General features: G+C 54.3%; 10 protein-coding genes across 10 annotated transcripts; 6 read left to right on the forward strand and 4 right to left on the reverse strand.

Annotated features, from left to right (window-relative positions):
* Positions 1–1497: 1497 nt before the first annotated feature.
* Positions 1498–4049, forward strand: C8A04DRAFT_10662 (major facilitator superfamily domain-containing protein; the record flags this gene model as incomplete). Its single annotated transcript, XM_062776668.1, has 4 exons — positions 1498–1651; positions 1743–2445; positions 2516–2915; positions 2979–4049. 4 exons carry the CDS (start codon positions 1498–1500, stop codon positions 4047–4049), a joined length of 2328 nt encoding a protein of 775 aa, XP_062638789.1.
* A 608-nt stretch (positions 4050–4657) lies between these two features.
* On the forward strand, positions 4658–5694 carry C8A04DRAFT_26928 (uncharacterized protein; the record flags this gene model as incomplete). The annotated part of the gene is made up of 2 exons (XM_062780101.1): positions 4658–5353; positions 5422–5694. The coding sequence occupies 2 exons, from the start codon at positions 4658–4660 to the stop codon at positions 5692–5694; spliced, it is 969 nt and encodes a 322-aa protein (XP_062638790.1).
* Positions 5695–6104: 410 nt separating this feature from the next.
* C8A04DRAFT_26929 (ribosomal protein L37e-domain-containing protein) lies at positions 6105–6865 on the reverse strand (the record flags this gene model as incomplete). The annotated part of the gene is made up of 5 exons (XM_062780102.1): positions 6105–6253; positions 6343–6413; positions 6531–6566; positions 6629–6656; positions 6862–6865. 5 exons carry the CDS (start codon positions 6863–6865, stop codon positions 6105–6107), a joined length of 288 nt encoding a protein of 95 aa, XP_062638791.1.
* Positions 6866–7524: 659 nt separating this feature from the next.
* On the reverse strand, positions 7525–10851 carry C8A04DRAFT_10671 (tRNA synthetases class I-domain-containing protein; the record flags this gene model as incomplete). The annotated part of the gene is made up of 4 exons (XM_062776673.1): positions 7525–9142; positions 9198–9665; positions 9723–10728; positions 10788–10851. 4 exons carry the CDS (start codon positions 10849–10851, stop codon positions 7525–7527), a joined length of 3156 nt encoding a protein of 1051 aa, XP_062638792.1.
* Positions 10852–12232: 1381 nt separating this feature from the next.
* Positions 12233–14773, forward strand: C8A04DRAFT_26931 (uncharacterized protein; the record flags this gene model as incomplete). The annotated part of the gene is made up of 2 exons (XM_062780103.1): positions 12233–14364; positions 14425–14773. The coding sequence occupies 2 exons, from the start codon at positions 12233–12235 to the stop codon at positions 14771–14773; spliced, it is 2481 nt and encodes an 826-aa protein (XP_062638793.1).
* Positions 14774–15678: 905 nt separating this feature from the next.
* Positions 15679–18137, forward strand: C8A04DRAFT_10696 (anaphase-promoting complex subunit 5-domain-containing protein; the record flags this gene model as incomplete). Its single annotated transcript, XM_062776682.1, has 2 exons — positions 15679–16432; positions 16495–18137. 2 exons carry the CDS (start codon positions 15679–15681, stop codon positions 18135–18137), a joined length of 2397 nt encoding a protein of 798 aa, XP_062638794.1.
* Positions 18138–18520: 383 nt separating this feature from the next.
* C8A04DRAFT_26933 (cytochrome c oxidase, subunit VIa) lies at positions 18521–18842 on the reverse strand (the record flags this gene model as incomplete). Its single annotated transcript, XM_062780104.1, has 3 exons — positions 18521–18566; positions 18650–18657; positions 18726–18842. 3 exons carry the CDS (start codon positions 18840–18842, stop codon positions 18521–18523), a joined length of 171 nt encoding a protein of 56 aa, XP_062638795.1.
* A 304-nt stretch (positions 18843–19146) lies between these two features.
* Positions 19147–19378, reverse strand: C8A04DRAFT_26934 (cytochrome c oxidase subunit 6A, mitochondrial; the record flags this gene model as incomplete). The annotated part of the gene is made up of 2 exons (XM_062780105.1): positions 19147–19172; positions 19231–19378. The coding sequence occupies 2 exons, from the start codon at positions 19376–19378 to the stop codon at positions 19147–19149; spliced, it is 174 nt and encodes a 57-aa protein (XP_062638796.1).
* Positions 19379–20089: 711 nt separating this feature from the next.
* On the forward strand, positions 20090–22348 carry C8A04DRAFT_10724 (Endonuclease/exonuclease/phosphatase; the record flags this gene model as incomplete). Its single annotated transcript, XM_062776691.1, has 5 exons — positions 20090–20117; positions 20175–20233; positions 20282–20414; positions 20476–22069; positions 22237–22348. 5 exons carry the CDS (start codon positions 20090–20092, stop codon positions 22346–22348), a joined length of 1926 nt encoding a protein of 641 aa, XP_062638797.1.
* Positions 22349–23008: 660 nt separating this feature from the next.
* Positions 23009–23315, forward strand: C8A04DRAFT_26936 (uncharacterized protein; the record flags this gene model as incomplete). Its single annotated transcript, XM_062780106.1, has 2 exons — positions 23009–23220; positions 23279–23315. Coding segments are annotated over 2 exons (249 nt in total), but the record flags the coding sequence as incomplete, so codon positions are not given.
* Positions 23316–24207: the final 892 nt, after the last annotated feature.

Here is a 24207-nt window from a genome sequence, read left to right on the forward strand (position 1 = left end):
GCCACTGGAGAAGAGCCCGTCACGCAGCGGTCCACCAGAACATCCGGGGAATTTTCCACTGATTCACAGTGACAAGTGGGCCTGTCTGGCGGCGTTTCCGGCGGGGAAAGGGCCCACAGCGCTGTTCCGATCCAAAACACGGAGCCCACACCTTGAATCTCGGGCTTCCCTTTCAAAGTTATCCGTCTTTTGGTTAACGTTGCTCTTTTCCTGCGCCAAAGGCGGGCGTGAGGGGAAAGAGGATACCCGCCTTCCGTGGATGACCCATTATCTACATGGGGGGATGGTTTTGCGGGGCTATCCTCGTTCGACTTGTCGCAGAAGCGGTCACGATCTCATTCTCCTCCCATCGGGGCCTGGATGGCAGAGGTGGATGACATGGATGGCATGAACAGCCGCGCCGCCCGCCGTTGCCCGTTGTTATTTTGCCCTTCTAACCTAAAAAGCCAACACCATACACCATACACACACAATGCTGTGCCGCCCCGTCCGATCTGACGGGTCTCTTCCCTGCTTTCGTCCTGGCTTCCTGCGTGTTGGGCACACCGGACTTGCAGATTCCATGCCCCGATACCTAGTGTAGTTTGCGTCGACAAAGCACCCTGGTGTAGTGTGGTTGGAGGTTGCAGAAGTTGCAGGGAGCAAACTGAACTGAACTGTTCCCGGCCATCCGAGGATTGTTTCCACTCATCCTCCACTCCATGCACTAGCTCTCACCAACAAGACCGATATGGATAACGAAACAGAGAGAGAGAGACGCACCCTCTGGCTGCATGTGCCCGCATGTGCTACAACACTGGACGCTTATGTGTCAAATCCCCGGCATTTGCAGCTGAGCCCCAGTGGCCCCCAGTGCCCCCCCCCGCGAGTCCCCATGACCCGATCGCCGGGCGCATGTCGCTTTCGTCAGTGTGCGTGGGTGTTTCTTGGTTGGATCTTGGCATTACCATCCACCATAATCCATGCCCGGAGGAGGGAATGGGCTGATGCGGGAACACAAGACATCCTTGCAGGACCCTGACCCCACGGCAACGCCTGTTGGATGACCTCCCTTTTTGTGCTTCAGGCCGTTGATCCTAGTGTAGTAGTATATATCTTGAATTCCATTGTTCCCTTCCCATCTGACCTTTTTTTCTTTCCCTTTCCTCCCTCATCCCTCTGCCATCTCTACTTAACCCTGCTCCCGCCGTCAAAGCCTCCCTCCTCTCTCTCCCTTGAAAGCCAACACCCAGAGCAGGCATCACAGCCTGGGGCGGCCGGAGTTTAGGACGTGACGGATCCCGGTTGCCGTTTTGTTGGCGGACTATTTTCACCTCCAGAAAATCCCCCGGATTTAGTCCAAGTTCCAACTCCTCGGACACCGATCTGCCTTTTTCACCCATCCACTTGTCATATTCCATCTTTTTTTGGGCGCTCAAGCCCTTTCGTTTTGACCCTCTGTTCCACATCATTTTCCTGCATTTTTGACGTATACCCAGGCGTGCATAGTAAGGAAACATGACGCAAGACGCACCATCCCCTCCGCCCGGGCGGACATGGGGTTCTCTTTTCACCCGGAAAGCGGCTGGAGAGAAGGCTTCTCGGCAGAAATCTGGTCCATCAAGATGGTCGATGGGAATCATGGAAGACTCGGAGACGATTGAAGTTCCAGGTAGGTCAACCCCGGAGATTCGAAATTCGGCCTGCTTGGCCGTGGCTTGTTGGTAAATTGGGAGATATCGATGACTAACTCCGATCTCCAGGCTCCGTCCTTTTGCTGGCCGCAGACCACAACGAGCCTCTCGGTCTCCGGAATGCCCCAGCCAGGACATCCCACTCGTCCATCCCCACCGGCATCATCCACCAAGCACCGGAGGAGCCGCCGGAGCAGCAGGGCCCCAAGAAGACGCCAGATGGCAAGTTCATCTTGGACCCCCAGCCCGAGGACTCGGCCAACGACCCCCTCAACTGGCCCGCATGGAGGCGAGACATCGCCCTGCTGTCCCTGGGCCTGTTCTGCATGGTCGGCGGTGGTACCACGCCTTTGCTGGCGGCGGGGTTCACGGACGTTGCCAACGAGTACGACGTCGATGTCCACAGCGTCTCTCTCACGACGGGGCTGTACATGTTGGGCATGGGTCTCGGCTCCATCATCTTCTCGCCTACCGCCATCTTGTACGGCAAGCGGCCCGTCTACCTCTTTGGCGCCGTGCTCTACATCGCCACCTCTGTCTGGTGTGCTGCATCGCCCAACTTCACCTCGCTTATCCTAGCGCGTATCTTCCAGGGGATTGCGGTTAGCCCGGTTGAGTGTCTGCCGTCTGCCACTATTGCTGAGATTTTCTTCCTCCACGAGCGTGCGTTCCGCATTGGAATTTACACCCTTCTCCTGCTCGGTGGCAAGAACCTTGTGCCACTTGTCAGTGCGGCCATTATCCAGAGCATGGGATGGCGTTGGGTATTTTGGTATGTTATTTCTTCTCTAGTTCCCAGTCTTGTCAACCAGACGGGTGCTAATCATAATCCTTTATTCTAGGGTTGTCGCCATCGTGGTGACCGTCTGCGGCCTGCTCCTGTTCTTCTTCGTGCCCGAAACATTCTGGGACCGCGCCCCCGTTCCCCGCAAGCTGAAGAAGTCCAAGTCGCGCCCGAGCATCTTCCGCCGGCTTTCGTCCCGGCAGGATGTCCTCCGTGCGACGCCTATCCCCACCGCCCGCCCGTCGATGGACATCCACCACCACCACCACGCCGCGGACCACCCCATCCAACCCCTTACCCCTGGCGCTCGCTCCAAGGGCCAGCACGTCGCCTTCGCCCCTCCGGGAGGTGTAAAGTTTGCCGACGCTTCCAGCGAGGAGTCGACTAACCGCGGTTCCGGCGAGAACAACCCGACCACTACTGAGAAGGAAGCCGAAGCGGCGGCGACGGCTAGCGATGTCCAGCACAAACAAACCTCCGACGAGAAACATCCAGACGAGACGACCAAGACCCTTGGAGAGGGGGGCTCAGCCGGCGAAAACGACAGCTATTTCCCACCTCAGCCCACCACCACCACCACCACCTTCCTCCGCCCCCCCTCGCCCGCCGCAGCAGCAGCAGCAGCCAGACTCACAGTCCCCGGCACCCCCCACACCCCCCGCACCCCCGAAACCCCCGCCGTCCACTCCCACTTCCACCACCACGACCACGGCGCCAGCGACCACCACTACGAAACCGACACCGAATCCCAATCCGTCCGCAGCGGTTCCTTCCGCTCCACAGCAGCAGCCCCCGGCACCGGCATGCCCCTAGCTTACACCGCCGCGCTCCGGGACCAGCCCGCCCTCTCCTTCGTCCAAGCCCTCAAGCCCTTCCACGGCCGTCTCAACAAAGACAAATGGCACAAAGTCGCCATCCGCCCCTTAATCCTATTCACCTACCCCGCCGTTCTCTGGTCCGCGGTGGTGTATGCCTGTTCGGTGGGGTGGTTGATTGTGATTTCGGAGTCGGTGGCCGTGATTTACCGCGAGGGGATCTACGAGTTTAATGCGTTGCAGACGGGGTTGGTGTACATTAGCCCCTTTGTGGGGGGGATTCTGGGGAGTGCGGTGGCGGGACGGGTGTCGGACGTTATTGCCAAGGCGATGGCGAGGAGGAATGGCGGGTTGTATGAGCCCGAGTTTCGGTTGGTGATGGCGATCCCGATCGCGGTGACGACGGTGATTGGGCTGATGGGGTTTGGGTGGTCGGCGCAGATCCATGATCATTGGATGGTGCCGACGGCGTTTTTTGGGATTATCTCGTTTGGGTGTACGATGGGGTCGACGACGAGCATTACTTTTTGCGTCGACAGTTATCGGCAGTATGCGGGCGAGGCGCTGGTTACGTTGAACTTTAGCAAGAATGTCTTGCATGGGTTGGTGTTTAGTTTGTTTGTTACCGGATGGATCTCGAGTGATGGGCCCAAGTCGGTGTACATCTGGATTGGGGTCATTCAGCTGATTTTGTTGCTGTTTACCATTCCGATGTATATCTTTGGGAAGCGGTTGCGCATGTGGACGGTGCGGAGGAACTTCATGGAGAGGTTCTAAGTCGTTTTGAGCGGAGTTTTATTTTCTACGGTTTACACAGTAACGAACTCGGAGGGTGGTTATCTTTATTGTTTTTATTTTATTTTATTTTCTGGGATGGGCGTTTGCATGGCATAGCACCGCATCTGGTACAAGACACATTCGCTGGAATCTGCATTTTTGGGACACAAGACGGCGTTTAGGCTGAGATCTGATTTTTAGCGGTTCGTGGTTAATCATGAGGGCATACGAAGCATGGCCTGGCAGACTTTGGCATAGCATAAACGTCTTTTGGAATACACAGCGTTTTCTTCCTGATTTGACCATAAAACAACATATTATCCCTTGATGTCGTGATGTCTGACTTACAGATCTGCTTGAATATCTTGGTTGTTTTAACGTTAGCGTTAGACCCCACCCCCACTAAAGAAAAGACCCCCGATGATTACCCCTCCACACTGTACTTCTTTTCCACCATCACCAAAACATCATCAAAATCCCCCACCAAACTCTCTCTCCAAAGTCTCACCCACCTGAGACAAGACCAACAAGCACGCAATACAAGCTAAAGAGAAACAACCCCATAAACCAGACAGCCCAACAAACCAAAACAAACCACCAAACAAACCATGAGCCTACGCACCCCCCACCTCCTAGAACCCTATCTCTCCCTCCCCCCAGAATCCACCCTCCTCCTGCTCACCAGCGTCCTAGGCGCGAGCACAAACTGGCTCGTCCTCCGTCATCTGCACTCCCTCCTCAAACCCTCGACCTCGACCCCACTGCCGTCACCAGGGATAGGAAAGAACGGAGAGACGCCAGAAGCAAACGGAGGCGGAGACACGGCCGTTCTGCTAGTCAGCTTTCTCCGCGATCGAGCGTTTTGGAAGGAGAATCTTGCCCGGTTGGGGGTGGATTTGGATGCGGCTGCGCGCAGGGGGAGGTTTGGGTATGTGGATGGGTTGGGGGGGTTGTTTGGGGGGGGGTTGTCACAGCAGCAGGAACAGCAGCAGCAGTTGACCGCAACGGGGACGGGGACGGCGCAGAAACGACAGGTTGAGTGGCAGAGGACGTTGACGAGTGCTGTGCCGGGGGAGATTGGGCGGGTGGTCTTGGAGGGCGTGGGTGTGTTGGGTAAACGGGCAGCTAGTGTTGCTAGTGGTGGTAATGAGGACGGAGAGGGGAGGAAAGTGGTGTTGGTGATAGACGGGTTGGATTTCGTCCTCGCTGCGCTGGATCCATACCCGAGCGTAGGACCAGGGAGTAATCGGGGGGAAGCTGGGACAGCGGAGGCGGTGAAGACGATGGTGATGGAATGGAGGGAGGTAAGTTGATCTTGGTGGGGTTTACTGATAGGGGGTTTCATGATGCAAAGAACTAAACACAGAAACAGAAAACACATGCTGTGATCGTCACCCTAGCTGGCGACGATCCGCTCATCAGAGAGCACGAGACAACATTGGAGAAGCAACACGCTTGGTTCGCGCTGAGTCTAGCGCACGAGGCCGATACGATTCTCAGTCTGAGACTCCTCGACACGGGCGCCGCCAAAGACGTGAGCGGTGTCATCAGGATCACGCACAAGGGAGCCAACGCCGAGGATCATGAATACCTCTACCATGTGGGAGGAGACGGTGGTGTTAGGGTATTTGAACGAGGCCAATAGTACAGATGATACCCCCTCCTCGTTTGTGGCCCGAGTGCCGCTTCCATTTCCCCAACGCTAGCCTGCTGGAGATATAAGGTTGGCCGATCGGAAGCCGGTGGCCATGTTGCTCATCACTGCTTGCCTGCTTGCACCTTCGGAGACCAAGGTCCTCTGCCCTCTCACACGTGGCTTGCCCGGAAAAAAAGAATTTGTGTGATTGAGCCCAAACGTTACGCCGTTTTTCATGACCTGTCCTCGATGAATCGACCGTTGAACCGAGTCCCACGCGCGCGAAATCATGCCATTTGTGATGTAGCAGCGAGATCCGAGTAGGTCCTTCCCCCAAAAGTGACCAGCCATCGTTACACCCCCCGCCGAAAACGATCCATCCCGTTGCCCACGTCCCTATCCATCACGATGCCCGACAATTATGAAGAAGGGGTAGCCGTAGCGCCTTGAGCGCCCTTGGGGACGCCGGTCTGGAAGCCGTTCTTGAACTTCCTCGAGACTGTGCTGAGGTACCGCATCCGGCCGGTACCGGTGACCTTTCTGCGCTTCGCCTTCTCGGACCAGTTGTCTGCAGTGTGCTGTCAGCCGGTGCTCCTCCTCCTCCTCCTCGACATAGGCTGCATTATTAAGATAAAAGGCTGGTTGAGAGCAACGTACACTTGCGAGTCTTAGCAGCAGGGTAGCCGCACGAGGCGCATGTCTTCTTCTGGTTGTGGAGAGACCGACGGCTGGCAATCTTGTTAGCACTCGGTTCGTCCGTTGCGCATCGTGGTTCGTCGCTTTCGCAGAATCGTAGGATCGCTTCGTCTCGTCCGTCTAATTCGAGGATATTTGTATCAACTTACCCGCAACGTCTGCAGAGACCGTGGGTCTTGTTGTGGCTGTGAGTCAAGGTCAGTATGCAAGCTCCTGGCGATAAATTCTGTGCATCAAAAAGACATACCGCTTGCCGAAGCTGGAGGTACCCTTGGCTGGTGTTGACCGTCAGCACAACTGCTCCCATTCATGTCCCCTCAACCAGACCAATATATTCCCCAACAGATTGAACCCTTCCACAGAGGCCAGAATACATATGGAGCCGTGGTACACATCGCTGAAGGTTCGGACAATCGGGGGAGGGGGTTGGCCGGTACTAGGGAGGAATCGACGATCGCATTGCGAGGGGTTTTAACGTACTCATTTTGGCGGTGTCTCTATGAAAAAAAGGAAGATTAGTTCTGCAAGTAGGAGCTAAAGTATGTGGGTTGTCAAACTTACCTGTGTCGTTGGCGACAAGCGGGTCGTTCTGGGTGTTGCAGGTTCTCACGGGTCAACAGATCGCGAAATTTTGGGAATGTGTGGCCAAGCGATTTCCTTGGTTAGGGCTGCCGAAAATTTAGCCACATTATGCACCGCCACTAGTGGCTGGAATCCACAATGGCCCACCCCAGGCTTGGCACACCCCTCAACACCGCCGCCAACGTGGGTGAAAGGTCGGATCTACCCGAGGTTTATGTCGGGCAATATCTCGGAGTTTGTCAGAAAACTCGGATAATTTTCCATTGACACCGGAATTATTACTCTATTTCCGCCTGGGATTTAGGGCCGTTTATTGAAGAAATTGAAAAGCGACCTTAAAACGTCGCACTTCCGGAGTTGTTGAGATGATGATGAGAGTTGCTAGGTCTCAGCGCATGCCCCTTGCTTCTTCTCAACCTAGACTTCATGAAACACATTTGCAGACGGTAAAACACACATGACTGTCACATTTCACATTTGGTACTGTCTAGGGCAAAGGAAGGAGAGAAAGATCTCCTGTAAATTACACGTTTGCTCACAAATCTAACATTTTCACTTGTTTCACAGCTTCAACTTGCTGAACTCGGCCAGCGTCCGCTCAAAGTTCTCCTTCGCCGCCTGGGCATCGGCGAGCTTCTTCTTCTCCGCGGTAAGGACCACGTCGCTGACCTTCTCAAAGCCCTCGCGCCCCATCAACTCCTGCTGCTTGGTGATGGCAAGGTTGGTCTTTTGCAGCTTCGTGTTGATCTTCTTGATCTCGGCGTCGATGTCCTTGATTTGGGTGCTGACCTGGAGGAGAACCGCCACATCGGCAGAGACGACGTAGACGGCGCAGCCCTTGGGCGCAGACGCTTCGTCGACGTCAGGGCCGAGTACCTCGACCCCCGAAACACCCTTCCCAGACAGAGTCTTGATGGACTGGAGCTGGGCGCTGACCTTCTCCAGGCTAGCCGCGGTAGACGTCTTGATGAAACCAGTTCCGTCCGACTTGATGTTGTAGTCAGCAGCCAGAGATCGGAGGCCACCAGCACACTTCAGACCCAACTCGTAGTCCTCAGCATCCGACGCAAATTCCAGCGCGCTGTCGGGCTCGGGGTAATGGGCCAGCATGATGGAAGGGGCCGTCTCTCCCTTGGTCCGCGGGAGGCGCTGCCACAGCTCCTCGGTAATATAAGGCATGAACGGGTGGAGGAGACGCAATGCGACGTCCAGCGTGCGGAACAGGGTCTGCTGGACACTTTGTTGTTGTTCGGGAGTACCGTCGCTCAAGATACCCTTGCTGTTCTCAATGAACACATCGCACAGCTCGTCATAAAAGAACTGGTATGCTAGCTTGGTGCTAGTGGAGAATTGACGGGCCGCCAGCGCCTCGTTGATACCCGTGACGGCGAAGTTCATCCGGTGCAGAATCCAACGTTCAGGCACGGACAGGGCGGAAGTGTCAAGCTTCTCGGCGGGAACAAAATCCGCAGGTAGTTTACCCATGACATACTTGCTAGCCTGCCAGACCTTGTTGCAGAAGCGGCGATAGGCGTGCATGACCTTGATGTCGAAGCTGATATCGCCGCCACCGGTGGTGTATGAAAGCAGCGTGAACCGGAGAGCGTCCGCGCCGCACTCGGGGATGCCACCTGGGAAGGCAGTCTTCTGGTATTTGGTCGCACGCTCAACCTCGGCTTCCTTGAGGTTACCGGTCAGGAGCTTGGCGTGGAGGTCCTCCAGCTCAATACCACTGATGATATCGAGCGGGTCGATGACGTTGCCCAACGACTTGCTCATCTTCCTGCCCTCGGAGTCGCGAATAAGAGAATGGCAGTACACCTCGGTGAACGGGACCTCGCCGGTTAGTTTGACGCTCAGCATAATCATGCGAATGACCCAGAAGAACAAGATGTCCCAGCCGGTTTCCAGCATGCTCGTGGGGAAGAAGTTCTTGAAATCGCTGCTTTCCGTGTTCGGCCAGCCGAGAGTAGACATGGGCCACAACCCGGAGCTGAACCAGGTGTCAAGGCAGTCGGGGTCTTGCTCAAGCCGGTACTTCTTCCCGGCGTACTTGGCGGCGGCCTTCTCCTGAGCCTCCTCCGGTGTTCTGCCGACGATCCAAACGGACTGTTCGGTTTCGCCTTGGTCCTCTTCCCCTTCCAGAATGACGCGGTAGGCTGGAATGCGGTGACCCCACCTGAAACGACGGCATCAGCAACTGTGATGGATAGGAGGGGTAGCACCGAACTTACCAAAGCTGGCGAGAAATGCACCAGTCGTTGACATTAGCCAGCCAACGGTCATAGGACTTCCTGGCACTCTCTGGGCTGATCTTGACCTTCCCCTCTTCAACCACCCTGACGGCGGACTCCGCCATCTCATTCATGCGGACCCACCATTGGGGCGTCATGTACGGTTCAATAACATCCCTAGTCTTCTCGCAAAGCGGAATGGTCATGGCGTTGGGTTCCTTCTTCACATAAAGCCCGAGTTTCGTGAGCTCTTCCACCACAGTATACCGGGCGTTGAAGCGCTTCTGGCCCTGGAACAGGGGGCCGGCATTCTCGTTGAGAGTGCCGTCCTCATTCAGGATGTTGATGAACTCCAACTTGTGGCGCTCGCCCAATTTATAATCGTTGAAGTCGTGGGCGGGTGTCAGCTTCACGGCACCGGTACCAAACTCCTTTTCCACGTAGCTGTCTTCGACGATGGGCAGAAGGCTAAGAATCGTTAATACGTCAACGTTTCTCGATCGGTCCGTGGATGATTTTACTTACCGATCCGTGAACGGATGACGGGCGAACTTGCCCACCAGGTGAGCGTAGCGTTCGTCACCAGGGCTGACGGCGATACCACTGTCACCAAGCATGGTCTCGGGACGAGTGGTAGCGACCTCAATGGTCTGATCGGTGCCGTCGATCGGGTACTTGAAGAAGGTTAAAACGCCAAACTCAACCTTCCGATCGTACCCCGGCACATCGAGCATGGTACGGCCCGAAACCTCGATGTTGTCAACCTCCACGGAGCTGAGGGCTGTCTGCAAGTGGGTGCACCAGTTAACGAGACGATTTGACCTGTAGATGTAACCTTCATCGTGGAGCCGACAGAAGGTTTCCATGGTCGCCGCACTGAGATTCTCGTCCATGGTGAAAGCCTCGCGTGACCAGTCCATCGAGCCGCCCATGAGTCTCTGAGCATTGTTGATCCGCTCATGGTATTCCCCCTTCCACTCCCAGACGAGCTTCGTAAAGTTCTCCCGGCCAAGCTCGAGGCGTGTTTTCTTCTCCTTCCTCCACAACATCTTCTCCACCACGGACTGCGTGGAGATACCGGCGTGGTCGCAGCCAGGGACCCAGAGCGTGGAATAACCTTTCATCCGATACCACCGGATCAAAGTGTCCTGCAGCGAATTGGCCAAGGCATGACCGCAGTGCAGAGCGCCGGTGACGTTAGGCGGTGGCAAAGGGATAACAAATCTGCCAGTTTCGGGCGTTCGCGCAGGGCGCGGCTGGAAGAAGCCGCTTTTCTCCCACCACTGATACCATGACGACTCGACGGCCTTGGGATTGTAGGCTTGGAAATGTGGATGGTCGAAAGACTGGATGGTCTTCTTCTCGCCGGCGGGGGTCTCGTCTTTGTAAGGGGGAAGCGCGGGGGCTTGGACCTTCGCAGGTTTCGGAGTCGCTTGCGCAGCTGCTTTTGGCTGGGGCTGCTGTTGCTTCAGTTTGGCTTGTTTAGCGGCAAATTTGGCTGCCTTATCGGCTTTGGACTTCTCCTTCTGCTCTGGGCGTCGTGACGATTTAGTGTCCGCAAAATATGACGGGGATGTGGCCGAAGCTCACCGTTCTTCTTCGCCGTGGCCGGGTCAGGCGCGGGGCCAGCAGAGGCGTTCGCGTCCGGAGCCATGTTCGCTGGTCGTTGCAGGGAGTAATGTCGAGGCCGGGGCAGAGTAAAGACAGAAGGCAGTTTAAGCTGTGGTTCCCGTCTGAGGCTAGCCAGTCGCCGCAACGGACTCAGCATCCAGGGCTTGTGGTAGAGGTATCAATTCGGCAAGGAGGGGTTAGGAGGTCGACCGAAGGTTGGGAGGGGCATTTTTATCCTTGCAGGAATTTCTGCCGCTTCCAGATTGGGAGGAGTCACTGCATGAGTCAAATCGACAATGGCTCTGGCCCAATGCCCCACCCGAAACACTGAACACAGAGACACAGATCCCATTGCCAAAAAATTGCCCAATAATATTTCGGGGGGAGGTTGATGATTTAAGATATTCCATGCTCTTCGAAATCTAGGTTTGCCTTCCACTAACTCGAACACCTGAGAGCATCACTCAGTGTAATTTTTGGATCCCTGTACCTGCCGATTTAAAGATCAAGCGCGGGTTAGGGTTGAATATGGACAGGACCCCCCTTCGAAGCGACCGAGAGTTGATACTTTGTAGAATCCCTGGGCCTGATCTTTGGCAGGAGTTCGCAATGTTCAACGAGGTTATCGATTCAATAAATCCTTGCCCACCGTGCAAAAGGGCAACATCTCACACCGCCATCCACCATCGCCCTTCTTCTGGCGTTTACTCTGCTATTTCGTTTCCCCAAGCACCCGACAGCAGCAAATCTGGCAAAGAAGCACGTTCGAGGGAAGTGGGTAGTGTCGGGTACAGGGGGAGGAACGGTTCTTGTCGTGGGGTCGCAGAGCAGGTGCCTTCATTCACTGGCTCACTGGTCAGGCCCTGCTTCTGGACATGGCCCTCCAGACCTCCACGGAAGAATGCGGGGAACGTTGATCCCTGTCCGCTTCCAAAAAGGGATGTCTCTTGTACCGGTACTTCCGGGTCTCCAATCTTTTGCAGGAGGGCTTCCGACATATTCGAATGGATGGCATGATGCTAAGGAGCGATTTTGTAGCTGTACTTCTTGCTGTTTCAGTTGGGCGTTGTCACCCCCGTGCGAAGGCGCTGCATAACCCGGGCAGGTGGTCGTGGCACGCTCGCCCCACCTACTGCTGCTATCACAAGCCCTTGGGGGCACAGCTCGTCATTCATTCCACTCTTCAACCTTCGCTCCCCAACGGCAATAGTCATCACAGGTTTCTTTATTGCGTACCGCGAATTAGGCACGTTATTCAAGCAAATGACTACCGGCGACGCGGCCTGACTCTGCGAGCAGTGCCATCGCATCCCTTTATTGAAACGCGCGTCCTTATCAAATCGCTCCATCAAACAGAACCATCCTACCGAACTACCTTGGTTAACCAACCCAAATTTGCCAATTGATTGCGTGACAATCCCACGATGCGGCCGCCGCGGATCGCCATCATCGTCCTCTTCTTCGCCGCATCTCTCTTTCTGCTCTGTCGGTCCATCAGCTCGATCCGCCACCCAAACCCTGTCGTGACGTCGTCGTCGTCGCCAAGAAAGTCGTCGCTGGGGGCCTTCTTCTCCTTCACTGCACCGTTTTCTCTCTTTCCGCCGAGCGCCGCGATCAGCCTCACCGATGATAACAGCACCTTCTTTGCAGCGCGTCCAGCGGCGTTCGGTCCCCCCTTGCCTCCTAAGGGACTAAGTGGTCAGCTGTGGGTTGGAAGCGGCTTCTCCGATGAGACGTTTCAGGAGGGCGAGGGCGAGGGCGAACTGGGATGTAGCGATATTCCGGGGTGGGAAGATGGAAGGCTGAGAGTAGCCATCAAGGCCGCCATGCACGGCGTGTCTAGCAACAGCCATTCGCGTGTCACGAAGGGCCTCAAGATAGACGATCTCGAAAAGGACCCAGCCCCGAAGACGCATTCTCACATCGAAGCGAAACGCCTAGACGACGGAACAGACGACCATCTCCATCAAGCGGTCACACAGTCGAGAAACCCCTACAGCAAAGATGAGCCCAGCTCTAGGGCCGGCCACGCCGATATCCAGTCGATGCAAGAAACAGCCGAGATAACCGGCAAGGTCGCGTTGCTGAGCCGAGGCGGTTGCGGGTTTCTAGAAAAGGTTAAATGGGCTCAACGACGCGGTGCCATCGCCCTTATTGTTGGAGACAATCAGAGAGGAGGTCCTTTGATTCAAATGTTTGCTCGGGGCAACGTCGATAATGTCACTATCCCCTCTGTCTTTACATCCCGGACAACAGCGCACCTCCTGTCGTCTCTCCTGCAACCCGGAAGTTACATTGAGGATGTTATCGCGGAGAAGGGTGAGTATCTGAAAGTCCGACACTCCCCGAAAGTGAGACAAGATGGTCGCGGGAAACCGCTTTTGCCGGGGCGTCGTGTTTCGAGTGCGCCAGCTGCGGTAGCACCGGCTCGAGAACATGTCGTGTCCAAACCGAACAAACCCTACACCGCCAAACGAGGAGTTTTTTCCCGGCTTTTTCACTGGGGAGCAACTCATGAGATATCCCCGGACAGCAATAGACCCCCCTCAAGTGGGCGTCTCGACTGGCTCTCGGCGAAGGATTTCAATGGTGGGAATGGCGGAGCTCCTAAAGGCAGCCAAGGCAAAGCAACCCAAAGCAAGGGCTCTCCCAGAGAGAACGGCGACGGTTTCCAGATTGGAGTACAAGACTGGCGCGACCCTGCTTTCGCTAGACCAGCGTCAGGAAGTGACGAGGCTTCTAAATCGGAAACGACCGGGAACGATAACGGCCGCGCCAGTGGTACTGGGCCTCGGGGCGGGATCGTCAAGCCTAGCAGCGGAGAATATCTGTCGAGTCCCATCGCCGGTTCTACTTCCTCAGGGCCCGAAAAATCGAAAGTTGACAGCCAACATGGTGGGATCTTGTCCAAAATCTTCGGCAACGACAATCCCAAGGACGGGGAGACAGACAAGGGACCTCACGAGAAATCGTATCCAGCAACCGCCCAATCGGCCCCGGTTTCACCTCCTCCCGGCGGCGGTGGTCACCGTCGTGAAGGCCTCTGGGTAACGATCACGCCAACGGGCAGCGCCAGCCCTTTCTTCGACACCCTATTAGTACTAGTGATCAGTCCTCTAATAACACTAACGGTAGTGTACGCGCTTCTTATTTTGCGGGTCAAAATCCGGATGCGAAGGTGGAGGGCTCCTAAATCCGTGGTGGACCGTCTGCCGGTGCGAACATACCACACGGTCGCTCCGTCGCCCTCGCCATCACCCCGGGCGCCTTCGCCAGCGAGCTCGTCGCCTACAACCCCATTGTTGCAAGGTCCTTCGCGGGCATATACTGAGGCTCCGACAACAGACACCGTTGAATCGGAAGCCTCGGGGTCAAGTAGCACTTTGCAAAACCCGAGGCAGACAGGCCGCGAAAAGAACTTGCGCGGAATATCCAGTGAATGGAGGAAACATATGAGTAGGCAGGTGGAGTGCGTTGTTTGTTTGGAGGAATACATCGACGGTGTCAGCAGGGTCATGAGCCTTCCCTGTGGACATGAATTTCACGTCGAGTGCATGTAAGTTGTTTTCACGGTTTCCGAAATCTCGACTAGAGAAACGCTACTAACATGACGCAGAACGCCGTGGCTAACCACGAGACGACGGACGTGCCCTATTTGCAAAAACGACGTTGTACGATCCCTCGCACGGGGTACTTCGTCCGGGCCGCACTATGAGCCTTTCCGGGAAGACAGCTATGAAAGCAACGACGAGGGGTCTTCCGACACATACGAGGAGGAGCGGGTTCCCTCTCCCAACCAGCTCGAAGACGATCTCGAGAGAGGCCCTTCATTCACTCAGAGCTCCCGACCCGGCTGGCGTGTCAACCGCAACGATGTCTGGTACAGCGTTTTGTCCGGTCGGTTTGGAGGGACCTCCTCTTTCCCGGCCAGCAGGGAAAGCTCTGAAGAAGACCATCACCGCTGATTGGTATTTACCGTTCCCGTTTGACATGGTCTTGGTGTACTTTGGTTACTGTTGGGATTGGACGGCATTTGTGAATTTGCATTTCATGGAGAAGGGAATATTGGCGCTTTAGGAAATTGGGCAGGTATGGGTTAAGGTCTGGGTATTGACACTCGTTTGTTTTATGCATATCGTGATACCTCTTTTCTTATAGTTTCCGCTCTGATTAACGCTCAACGGTGTACGAGCGCCGAGGGCGTGGAGTAGTGAAAGAAGGGTGATGAAACTGAGTGGAAAAGGGGGGAGGGGGTTCGACCCCGACAAATCGTCGTCGGTAGTATGAAGCCCAGCCGGAAGGGCCCAAGGTATTAATTAGAACCCCAAAATCGGGTTAATTTCACGATGTTTCTCGTTTACAACCCTGTAACACGATCTGTTATTCTCATTTATTAAACTCAAGGGATGCTTCCGTTTTAGGAACCCATCAACTACAATACATGGCTGTGGTGGGAATGCCAGAGTTAGCACCAATCATCACGGTACCCCACAGCAACACTAAAAGCTAACAACGCCCGACTTAACACTCCGTCATCTACATCGCTACACCGCACCTTCCTCTCGGTTACCTGAAGGTTCCACGAAAGTCCCACAAGTACTCACTTTTCCGCCATAGGTACCTGGTAGGTACCTTTTCCTGTGTTTCCAAACTGCACCGCTGCGGATTTTGCTCTGCGCGATGCACCTCAAGTCTTGCCAAGCACACCGGAACAAAATTATTGACAAACGCAGTTCCTCCACGGTGCACGATATCAATGCCCAGCGATTGAGCAAAGCCCCAAACCTCTCGGTTTTGTTATCTTCAAGAGCCGTTTCCATGAAGCATTGCACCAACGAGCGCACCACCATCAACGTGGGCTAAATAACCAATGTCTCAGTATCTCTCACCCTCCAAAATCGGCCTTCTGGTCCTCATCAAAATCTACCTAGAAGGGGCGGTTCCCAGCAATGCCGTCGTCCCGGTGATCAATTTTCTTGCGACCCATATCCTTGATTGCAATTTGACTTCGCCCTCTCCCACCCCAGGCGAACAATGGAAGAAGGCCGAGAACACCATTAAGCTCACACTATCGGTCCAACACTTTGAGGACCTCTTAACACCTTTCGCTGCGGTCGATCGCCTTCCCGGACGGAGCCTGTGGGACAGATTCTTGGAGAGGCTGTGGGGGCTCGACTCTCTTCATAGCTTGAACGAATTCTTCACCCAGCTCCCCAGCATCCTGGCGAGGACGAAAGATGAGCTGCGCGACCTCGCCGCTCGTGGCAAAGAGCCTCCTTCGGGCGTCCTTCTTGGGCGCACCTCACCATTTGGAGTTTTCGCCCGGAAGGTGCACGTTGAATCTGCAAAACTCCAGTTTCATCACCTAGCAGAGCTGTGGAAGCTGTTTGTGAGATATCGCCAGCCGACAGCCGGGTACTGGAGACGACGGAATCCTCAACATACACGCCTCAGTTTCGATGCCGTGTTGCAGGACGGCGAGCACGAGTGGGGGACCCAAACGGACGAGATTGCCGTGGCGGCTTACGGAAACATGCTACTCCACGGCCAGCATGATGCTCTGAACTCGGTCAGTACCGACGACATCGAAAACCTACTGGAATTCCAAATAGAGCAGGCACAAAGTAAGTATTCTGTTCTGGGTGCCTTTAATGAACGATAGCGCTAATTTGGATAGAATATGGAGCTCGGGTGCCGCCAACAATCAGAGACCAGTTTAAGAAACTCTTGAAAAGCAGTATTGTCATTCCGAGTTTGTCTCATTACATCAAGTTTGTCTTCCATACCCTGTCTTCGCCCGATTCAAAGCTAACTCAAGGCAGCTTCGCGGAAGCCTGGCGATCGGGCGAATTCCCAGCAGCTTTCGATCATTTACATCGATATTTTGACTATACCATGCAAAACCGGGACCGCCTCTTTTATCAGTATGCGCTCCTCAACTTGGCCATTGTCCAGTCGGACTTTGGCTGTCATAAGGAAGCTGTGGCGACGATGCTTGAAGCAATCTCGACCGCAAAGGAGAACCGGGATACAGCGTGCCTCAATTTTGCGCTAAACTGGTTTTACCATTTTGGCAAAGCACACCCAAAACTAGTCAAGGAGCTTGACGACGGCAGCATGCTCGGCAGCGGCAAAGAGCTCCTTGCGTTCCTCCGCGCTAAGGCGAAAGAGACGGGAATGTGGATTTTGTGGAGCTCATCGCTTCTGAGCGAGGCAAAGTTGGGCCTTTCCAACGGTGAGAGCGTCTCGATCGCCGTGGAAAACATAGTCCGAAGTTCCCAAATCATCGTGGAGAAGAATGTCAAGTCAATGCTGGGGCCCCAGACCACGATGGGGATTGCTTTGTGGAGCAGACTGGGCATGGCTGTTATGTCCCACATGATTTGTGAGATCTTTCTCCGTTGTCATGTTCACACCTCTTTGTCGGACGATAAACTGAAACTAAGTTGCCAAATGGCCGAAATGTTGGCTGCGAGGGGATTGTACAAGGAGGCGTACGGAAAAATTGAAGGGTTGGAAGCAAATTCACCTCGCTCAGCAAAGTCTAACCTACACCGGAACATCTGTCGTGGTGTTCTCAAGTTGCGCCAGGATATCCACCGAAACAATTTGGAATCGGCCGAGGCGCTCCTCTCCCAGCTTCTCCAAACCGCCGCTGAGGACACGGAAGCCGACATGGTATTCACCATCGACATGCTTCATATCGACACCCTCATCCGGCGCAAGTACTTCGACGCCGCCTTCACTAAAATCGAGAGACTCATGTCAGAGCTCCGCGAAGACAACCGAGACTCAGCTCTACGCATCCGACTACTCCTGGCCAAAGTCCACTTGTTTGATGCCACCGGCAGGCCAGAGAAGGGCTTCACCATTGCGATGCGTGCGGTCAGCCTGGCCTGGCGGTCACGCCTTGTTTGTGTACTCTGGGAGGCTGTTGGCGCGTTGGCAAACATACTAAACGCACTGGGCGAGTTTGGCCCGGCCGAGAGGCTTCTCGTTGCAGCCATACCACGTTGTCTCGAGACAAATGTTGTATTCACAGCCGGCGTACTGTACAGTTTACTTGCCGACGCCAGAGTGGGTTTGGTGGGAGAGATCGCTGGCCATCCAGGGACGGGCGAGTGGCAGAGACGGATGGGCCTGGCACATGCTGCGCTGGACAAGGCGTATGATTCGTTTTCTGCAGTAGAGGATTTGAACAAAAAGTGTGAGATGATGGCGAAGAAAGCGGCGCTCTTCAAGGCTGGAGGGGAACTTGGGAAAGCAGAGGAGTGTGCGAGCACGTATCTGAGATTACGGGACGAAGGGAAGGCTTGGGGGAAGCGATAATCACATGTAAGAAGCAAGCGTGGGTGTGAGAAGTGATTGGGACCACAGGCTAGTCAAGATTCCTCCCATGCGGGTTTCAGCCCGCCGCTCCTCCACCTTCCAGCCGACATTAGACGTTAGCAGCGGGGAGCTGGCCGCAACCTATGAATTTGGACTGAACCGGAGTAATGCGTAAGATATGGAGCCACTCTCAGCGGCGCATTTGTTCAAGAGACCCAGGTGCCTGAGTCCCGATTCTTCAATTCTAGAGATCATATACAAATGGACTGTCTGTTTGTCGTGTAGCCTCATCCTTTTCCTTCCCCACCGTCCAAGCTAGCCTCCCAACGATAGCAACAGCCCCATTGATCCACTTCCCAAGGCTATAGTCCACGACTTGCCGTTTATTTGACTTTGTCCTTGTTGTGGTAGTTGACACTGTCGTTCCAGCTGTTGTGTATCACGGTTAGTCAGGCATAATCCTCATCGAATTCTTTCCTCTCCCAAAATGAAGGGTCAAGTTAGACACATACAAGGCAGTCTGTCAGAAGCGTTAGTCTTCCGTAGAGTCATACAACCGTGAATACACATGGTATGACACAAACATACCTTGTCACCATCGCCCCATTGGTAGTTCCTGGTGCGGATGTTCTGGTAGGGGTATTCGACGCGCTCCTCGAGAGGGGGCAGGTGGGACCAGTGCTCCCAATGCTCGTTCCATAGCATGTAGGCGTTGACGCTCGCTAGAAGAAGAGCGGGAGGTACGGCGCTGTGTGCGGTCGTCAGTCCTGTTTAGTTTTTGTATGCGGTCCTCGTGGTTTGTTTCGGTTCCTGCTCCTCTGCTGCTTTTCTCCAGTTGCTCCAATTCCCATGTACTACAGCTTCCATGCCTCCCAGGACTGCCTGGAGCTACCCCAGATCCCCTCCTCTATCGTGGTCCGCAGAAAAAACGGCTTGTCGTTCCGGGTTGTAACGAAAGGGCTTCAACAAAAACAACGCATGGGACGAGCTGGGGAGAAGGGAAGGCATACTAGAGGGAGATCTTGAGCCAGAGCTCTGCACACTCGTCAGTTTCTATTCATTGAGCAACACAAAAAAAGAGGGGGGCTCGTACTGGTCGTGGTACCGGCGTGCTCCTTGACATGGCGGCGCTCGCGAACGAAAGGTGTCTCGGTGGTGCTCGCAAGGCGGCGCTGGGCCTGGCCGCGGACCTGCGTGCTGAAGCGCTGGGCGGCGCGGGCAACCTGGCGCTGCGCAAACATGGTGACGAACGACATGTTTTAGGGCGGGCGGGCTCGATTCCGGGGGTAGATTGTCGTTCGTTTGCTGCTGTGGTCAATTGCGGGCGGGAGCTTCGAACGGACTGGGGTTCGGAAGCAAAGAGGAGTGCAGGGTGAAGCAACTGGGCCCACTTTTCTGGGTCGTGAGGTCAGTTCCAATCAGCTTGCTTCCTGGCATCCTGCAGAACTTCGGGTTGGTGGCAAAGCTTGGCAGTGAGAAAGCTTGATGACATAATGCGCCTGCCCGTTGGTGATCAGGTGATCTCGCGCCTGGCACCTGCGTTTGCCGCGACACTTCCACTCGTGTGAGCATTTCGGTCTTAGGACCTTTGTCGGTGCCGAAATGAATAGGCATTTGTTGATTTATTTCCTACCAGCTCGGTTGGTTAGAGGATCAAAGGACCTCTTATCGAAAGGCAGCTGCAAAAAGTGCTTGTGTTGCGTGTCTTGAACACAAAACTCGACTTCCATTCGCCCTTGACCTCCAAGTGGTTTCCAGCTCGTGTATCTTGATCCTGATTTCAAACCTTCCCAGCCTTGACTCCTATTATTGAAATCTGAGCACGGCGTATCAGTATAAGATTTCTGGCCCTTAGGCTAGGCGAGATTTGAGCCGTTTACCCTGGGTCACTTCGGAACAGTAGGAGTCAGGGCCACCGGCTTGAATTCGACATTCGCTAAGCCGCAGCCAAGATGCCTCTTCGGATCACAACGTGGAACGGTGGGCTATCCTGCTCGATAATGCCGTGTATTGGTTTATTAACTAATGTGATGCCAGTCAACGGTATCAGAAACCCGTTCTCATACCAACCATGGCGGGAAAACCGCACGTTCCAGGTAATGGAACCCTTTCCACATCACCAAACCTCAACTAACATTCAGTAGGCGATGTTTGATACACTGGAGGCAGACATCGTAGTGATGCAGGAGACCAAGATTCAACGAAAGGATCTCAGGGACGATATGGTGCTAGTCCCAGGCTGGGATGTATTCTTCAGCCTTCCAAAGTACAAAAAAGGTTTGCGACGGTTGGATTGTAGTTGCATTCTTCTGCAAAATGTTCTAACTTAACTTTGTAGGATACTCCGGAGTGGCCATCTATACTCGTTCTTCCAAGTGTTGCCCAATCCGCGCTGAAGAAGGCATGACCGGGGCTCTCTGTGCTCCAAACTCTTCCACCGCATACCGTGATCTCCCCGTCGATCAGCAGATTGGTGGATACCCAACATCCGGACAGCTCTCGGATTCAGTTGATGAACAAACGCTAGACTCTGAGGGCCGTTGCGTCATTCTAGAGTTCCCTGCCTTCGTTCTCATTGGAGTCTACAGCCCCGCCACACGAGACGAGACACGGACGGAGTTCCGCGAGGCATACATCGATGCGATGAATGTGAGGGTTCGAAACCTCGTTGCGATGGGGAAACAAGTCTTCCTTTGTGGAGACCTTAACATTGTACGGTCCGAGATGGACACCGCGGGCTTGGCGGAGCGCCTACGAAAAGAAGGCATGACTCTTGAAGATTTCTTTTCGATGCCCTCGCGGCAATTTCTCAACCACATCGTATTTGGGGGGCGCGAAACTGCAGAAAGGGAAAGCGAACGGGAAGACCCTGTTCTCTGGGATCTTTGTCGAGAGTTTCATCCAACCCGTGCTGGCATGTACACGTGCTGGGACACCAGAAAAAACGCCCGTCCTGGTAACTTTGGGAGTCGGATCGATTACGTTCTCTGTAGCTCCGGGATCAAGGACTGGTTTGTTGATTCCAACATCCAAGAGGGCTTGCTAGGATCCGACCACTGCCCCGTATACGCCACGATCAGCGATACGGTCAGCGTTGGCAACAGCAAGGTGCCCATCGAGGACGTCATGAACCCGACGGGGATGTTCGAAAACGCCCAACGCCAGCGAGAATGGTCCGCCAAAGACCTTCTTCCAATGTCTGCCAAGCTCATTCCGGAATTTGACCGCCGCCAAAGTATCAAGGACATGTTCTTCAAGAGAGCCACACCATCAGCGGCCACAAAACAGAAGGCGACGGAGGAAAACTCGCAGAAGATATCGACCGTACCAGAGGTTACACACCCAAGCGTCAACGATAAGGAACTCGATGGAAAAAGCACCTCCGTAGTGTCACAGTCCTCTGGACAAGCACTGATAAGCACAACGGAATCCACGGACAAAAATCAAAGCATCAGTTCCTCAGCATCTCCAACACATGCTCTTCCACCAAAGCGGCAGGCGACCTCCGCCGTTACCCCGACTCGCCCGCAGAAGAAGGGAAAGCTCATACCCGACAAAGGCAGCTTAGCGAGATCAACACTCGGCCGCTCACAAAGCAGCTTAAAGGGCTTTTTCAAACCCAAAGACTCAGGCGCAGCTGCCAGTACTAACCCAGCAAAGGCAGCTGCGAATTCAACCAACTCTCCAGCGAACCCCGGACCACACGATAGCCAAAGAATCGCGACGATTGAAGCACCCTCGGCTGAACTTGACGATCAGAAAACAAGCGAAAGTAGCCAAAAGCCAGGAAGCCCCTCGGATAAGGTGTTTGATCCGATCGAGGCTAAAGAGTCGTGGTCAAAACTGCTCGGCAAACGCGTTGTGCCTAAATGTGAACACGGCGACGACTGCCAAAGCCTCGTCACTAAGAAACCGGGCATCAATTGCGGTATGTATCTCCCCAGTTTCCCATCTCTCGTTCTACTCTCGCGCTAGAATCGACCGAGAACCAGTCACTACGGCCTCAATTACGTCACGTCCTCTCCACCTTCGTCTTCGCGCCGCCAGTTTTTAACACGCTCATTGATTGAATAATTGTACTGACTCGATGCACAGGCAGGTCTTTCTTTATGTGCCCTCGCCCGTTAGGCCCGACTGGAGACAAAGAGCAAGGAACAGAGTTTCGTTGCCGGACATTTATTTGGAGCAGCGACTGGAACGGCAGACAGTGAGGCGCTGGGGATCTGCTACCGGGTTACTCATCATCACCCTGTAGGGCGTTTGATTGCGAAGCAAAAAGAGATACGCGCTACATAGGAAGATAATTACTCGGGATATAGTTGGGAACAATTCTGGGGGATCGCGGGTTATGTAGCTATGATTTACTTCGACAACCTTTTACAGCTAAGTCAAGAACTTGCTGTTCTGGCCGCCGAATTTGGCAGGGCAGGCCCGCCATTTTCGGGTACCTCAACAGTGCGGGGCGCTTCGTCGCAGCCAGGTACTCGGTACCTCACCACAGGAGACGCAAGGATGCGGAGTACGTGTACCGTACTCGGGGCAACCCCCCACCTGCCCCGCTTTTCGTCAGACCAGCCAACGAACCGCGAGGCAGGTTTGCCACAAGTACTGTGTACTCCGTATTCCGGACAAGGAAACCCGGAGATCGAATAAAATTTTATTGGTGTCCACTCCAGAAAGACCCCCGTCTAGCGCACGAACCACCGCATTACTTCAACGCGCCTCGACGTATCTAAACAAAAACATCCGCGCACAAAACCTCAGACCCAACCACACCCTTGGCAACACAACAACGCCACATCCTTGGCAACACAACATCGGGACAGTGAACTCCACCAATAGAAGAACAGCCATCCCTTCATTACGCAGCAATGGAAGCCCCCCAGCCAAATATCGCAAATATCAATGCCGCCGTCGCTGGTATGACTGCCCAAGGAAACGCAATTTCCCAGGGCGTTCAGGTCTATAACGGCCACGTTCAGCAGCTCACTACTGAGCTGGCACGCTGTGGCAACTTCCCGGTTGCTCAAATGCAGCAGCAGCTGGCTGCCATTGATCAGTCACTGGGCAAAATCCACGCCGAGTAAGGCCTTGTCAGCTTGTGCTTTTTATTAGAAATCTTGCTAAACTTCACTGTACAGGATGTTCAACTTCCGGGCCCTACTGCAAAACGGCCATGTACGAACTGCTACTACACCCCTGGTCGGCATGCGTTCTGTCCAAGCCGGTCCCAACCCGCATATCCCTCTTGGACAGCCGATTCCAAACTTTCCGGCAACGCCGGACCACATAACTCAAATGACTGGTATGCGCTTTCCCTTTCTATATTTTCCTCTGGTTACTGATTCACCAATGCTCTCTATAGCACTGGAATGTCGTACTCTTTTAGAGTCCCTTGACTGGCCTTATCCCCAAGGCCAGCTTCCGACAAGAGAGCTACGAACGGCCGTGCGAGCTGCTGTTGGACTTCCACCTCTCTAAAGTCTTTCTATAAGCAGTTGTCAGAACCACCGGGTATCCGGGCCGAAATTGCGGGTGGAAATTAGGCCCCACGGGAACTAGTAAATACTTTTAGAACCAGGGCAAGACTCCTACAGTTCAATCAATCAACACATCATTAGTTGAAGCAGTTGTGCAGTCATCCAGATGCTCCTAGTCTTCCATCTATTGGTTCCAACAATAGTTAGCTAGGCATGGAAATAGCATTGGGAGGTTTATACATGCATATTACCTGAAGCCCTGGTCGTTTGCTGTTGGCATTCGCTATAAGTCGGACACCCTAGATCTCCCCCCCCCCCCCCCCCCCCCCCCCCCCCCCCCCCCCACCACATTTCGCCCACTTGGCAAACCACACCGCTTCTTCAACCACCTTATCTTCAACTTACCATAACTCAGTCAACCTTTGGCCAAATAAGCTCATTTTTCGACTATGTCTTCGTCAATGCAAGATGGCGTATATCGAATGTGAGAATCAGGAGAGACTCAAGGGTTGACACTAAGAGTGAGGAGAGTGCAAGGGAGTCACAGTGAATTCGTAGTAATATCCTGAGGTCAATACAGTGATGGAATT

The sequence above is a fragment of the Dichotomopilus funicola genome, assembly GCF_033296635.1.
Source record: "Dichotomopilus funicola strain CBS 141.50 unplaced genomic scaffold C8A04scaffold_16, whole genome shotgun sequence".
NCBI lineage: Eukaryota > Fungi > Ascomycota > Sordariomycetes > Sordariales > Chaetomiaceae > Dichotomopilus > Dichotomopilus funicola.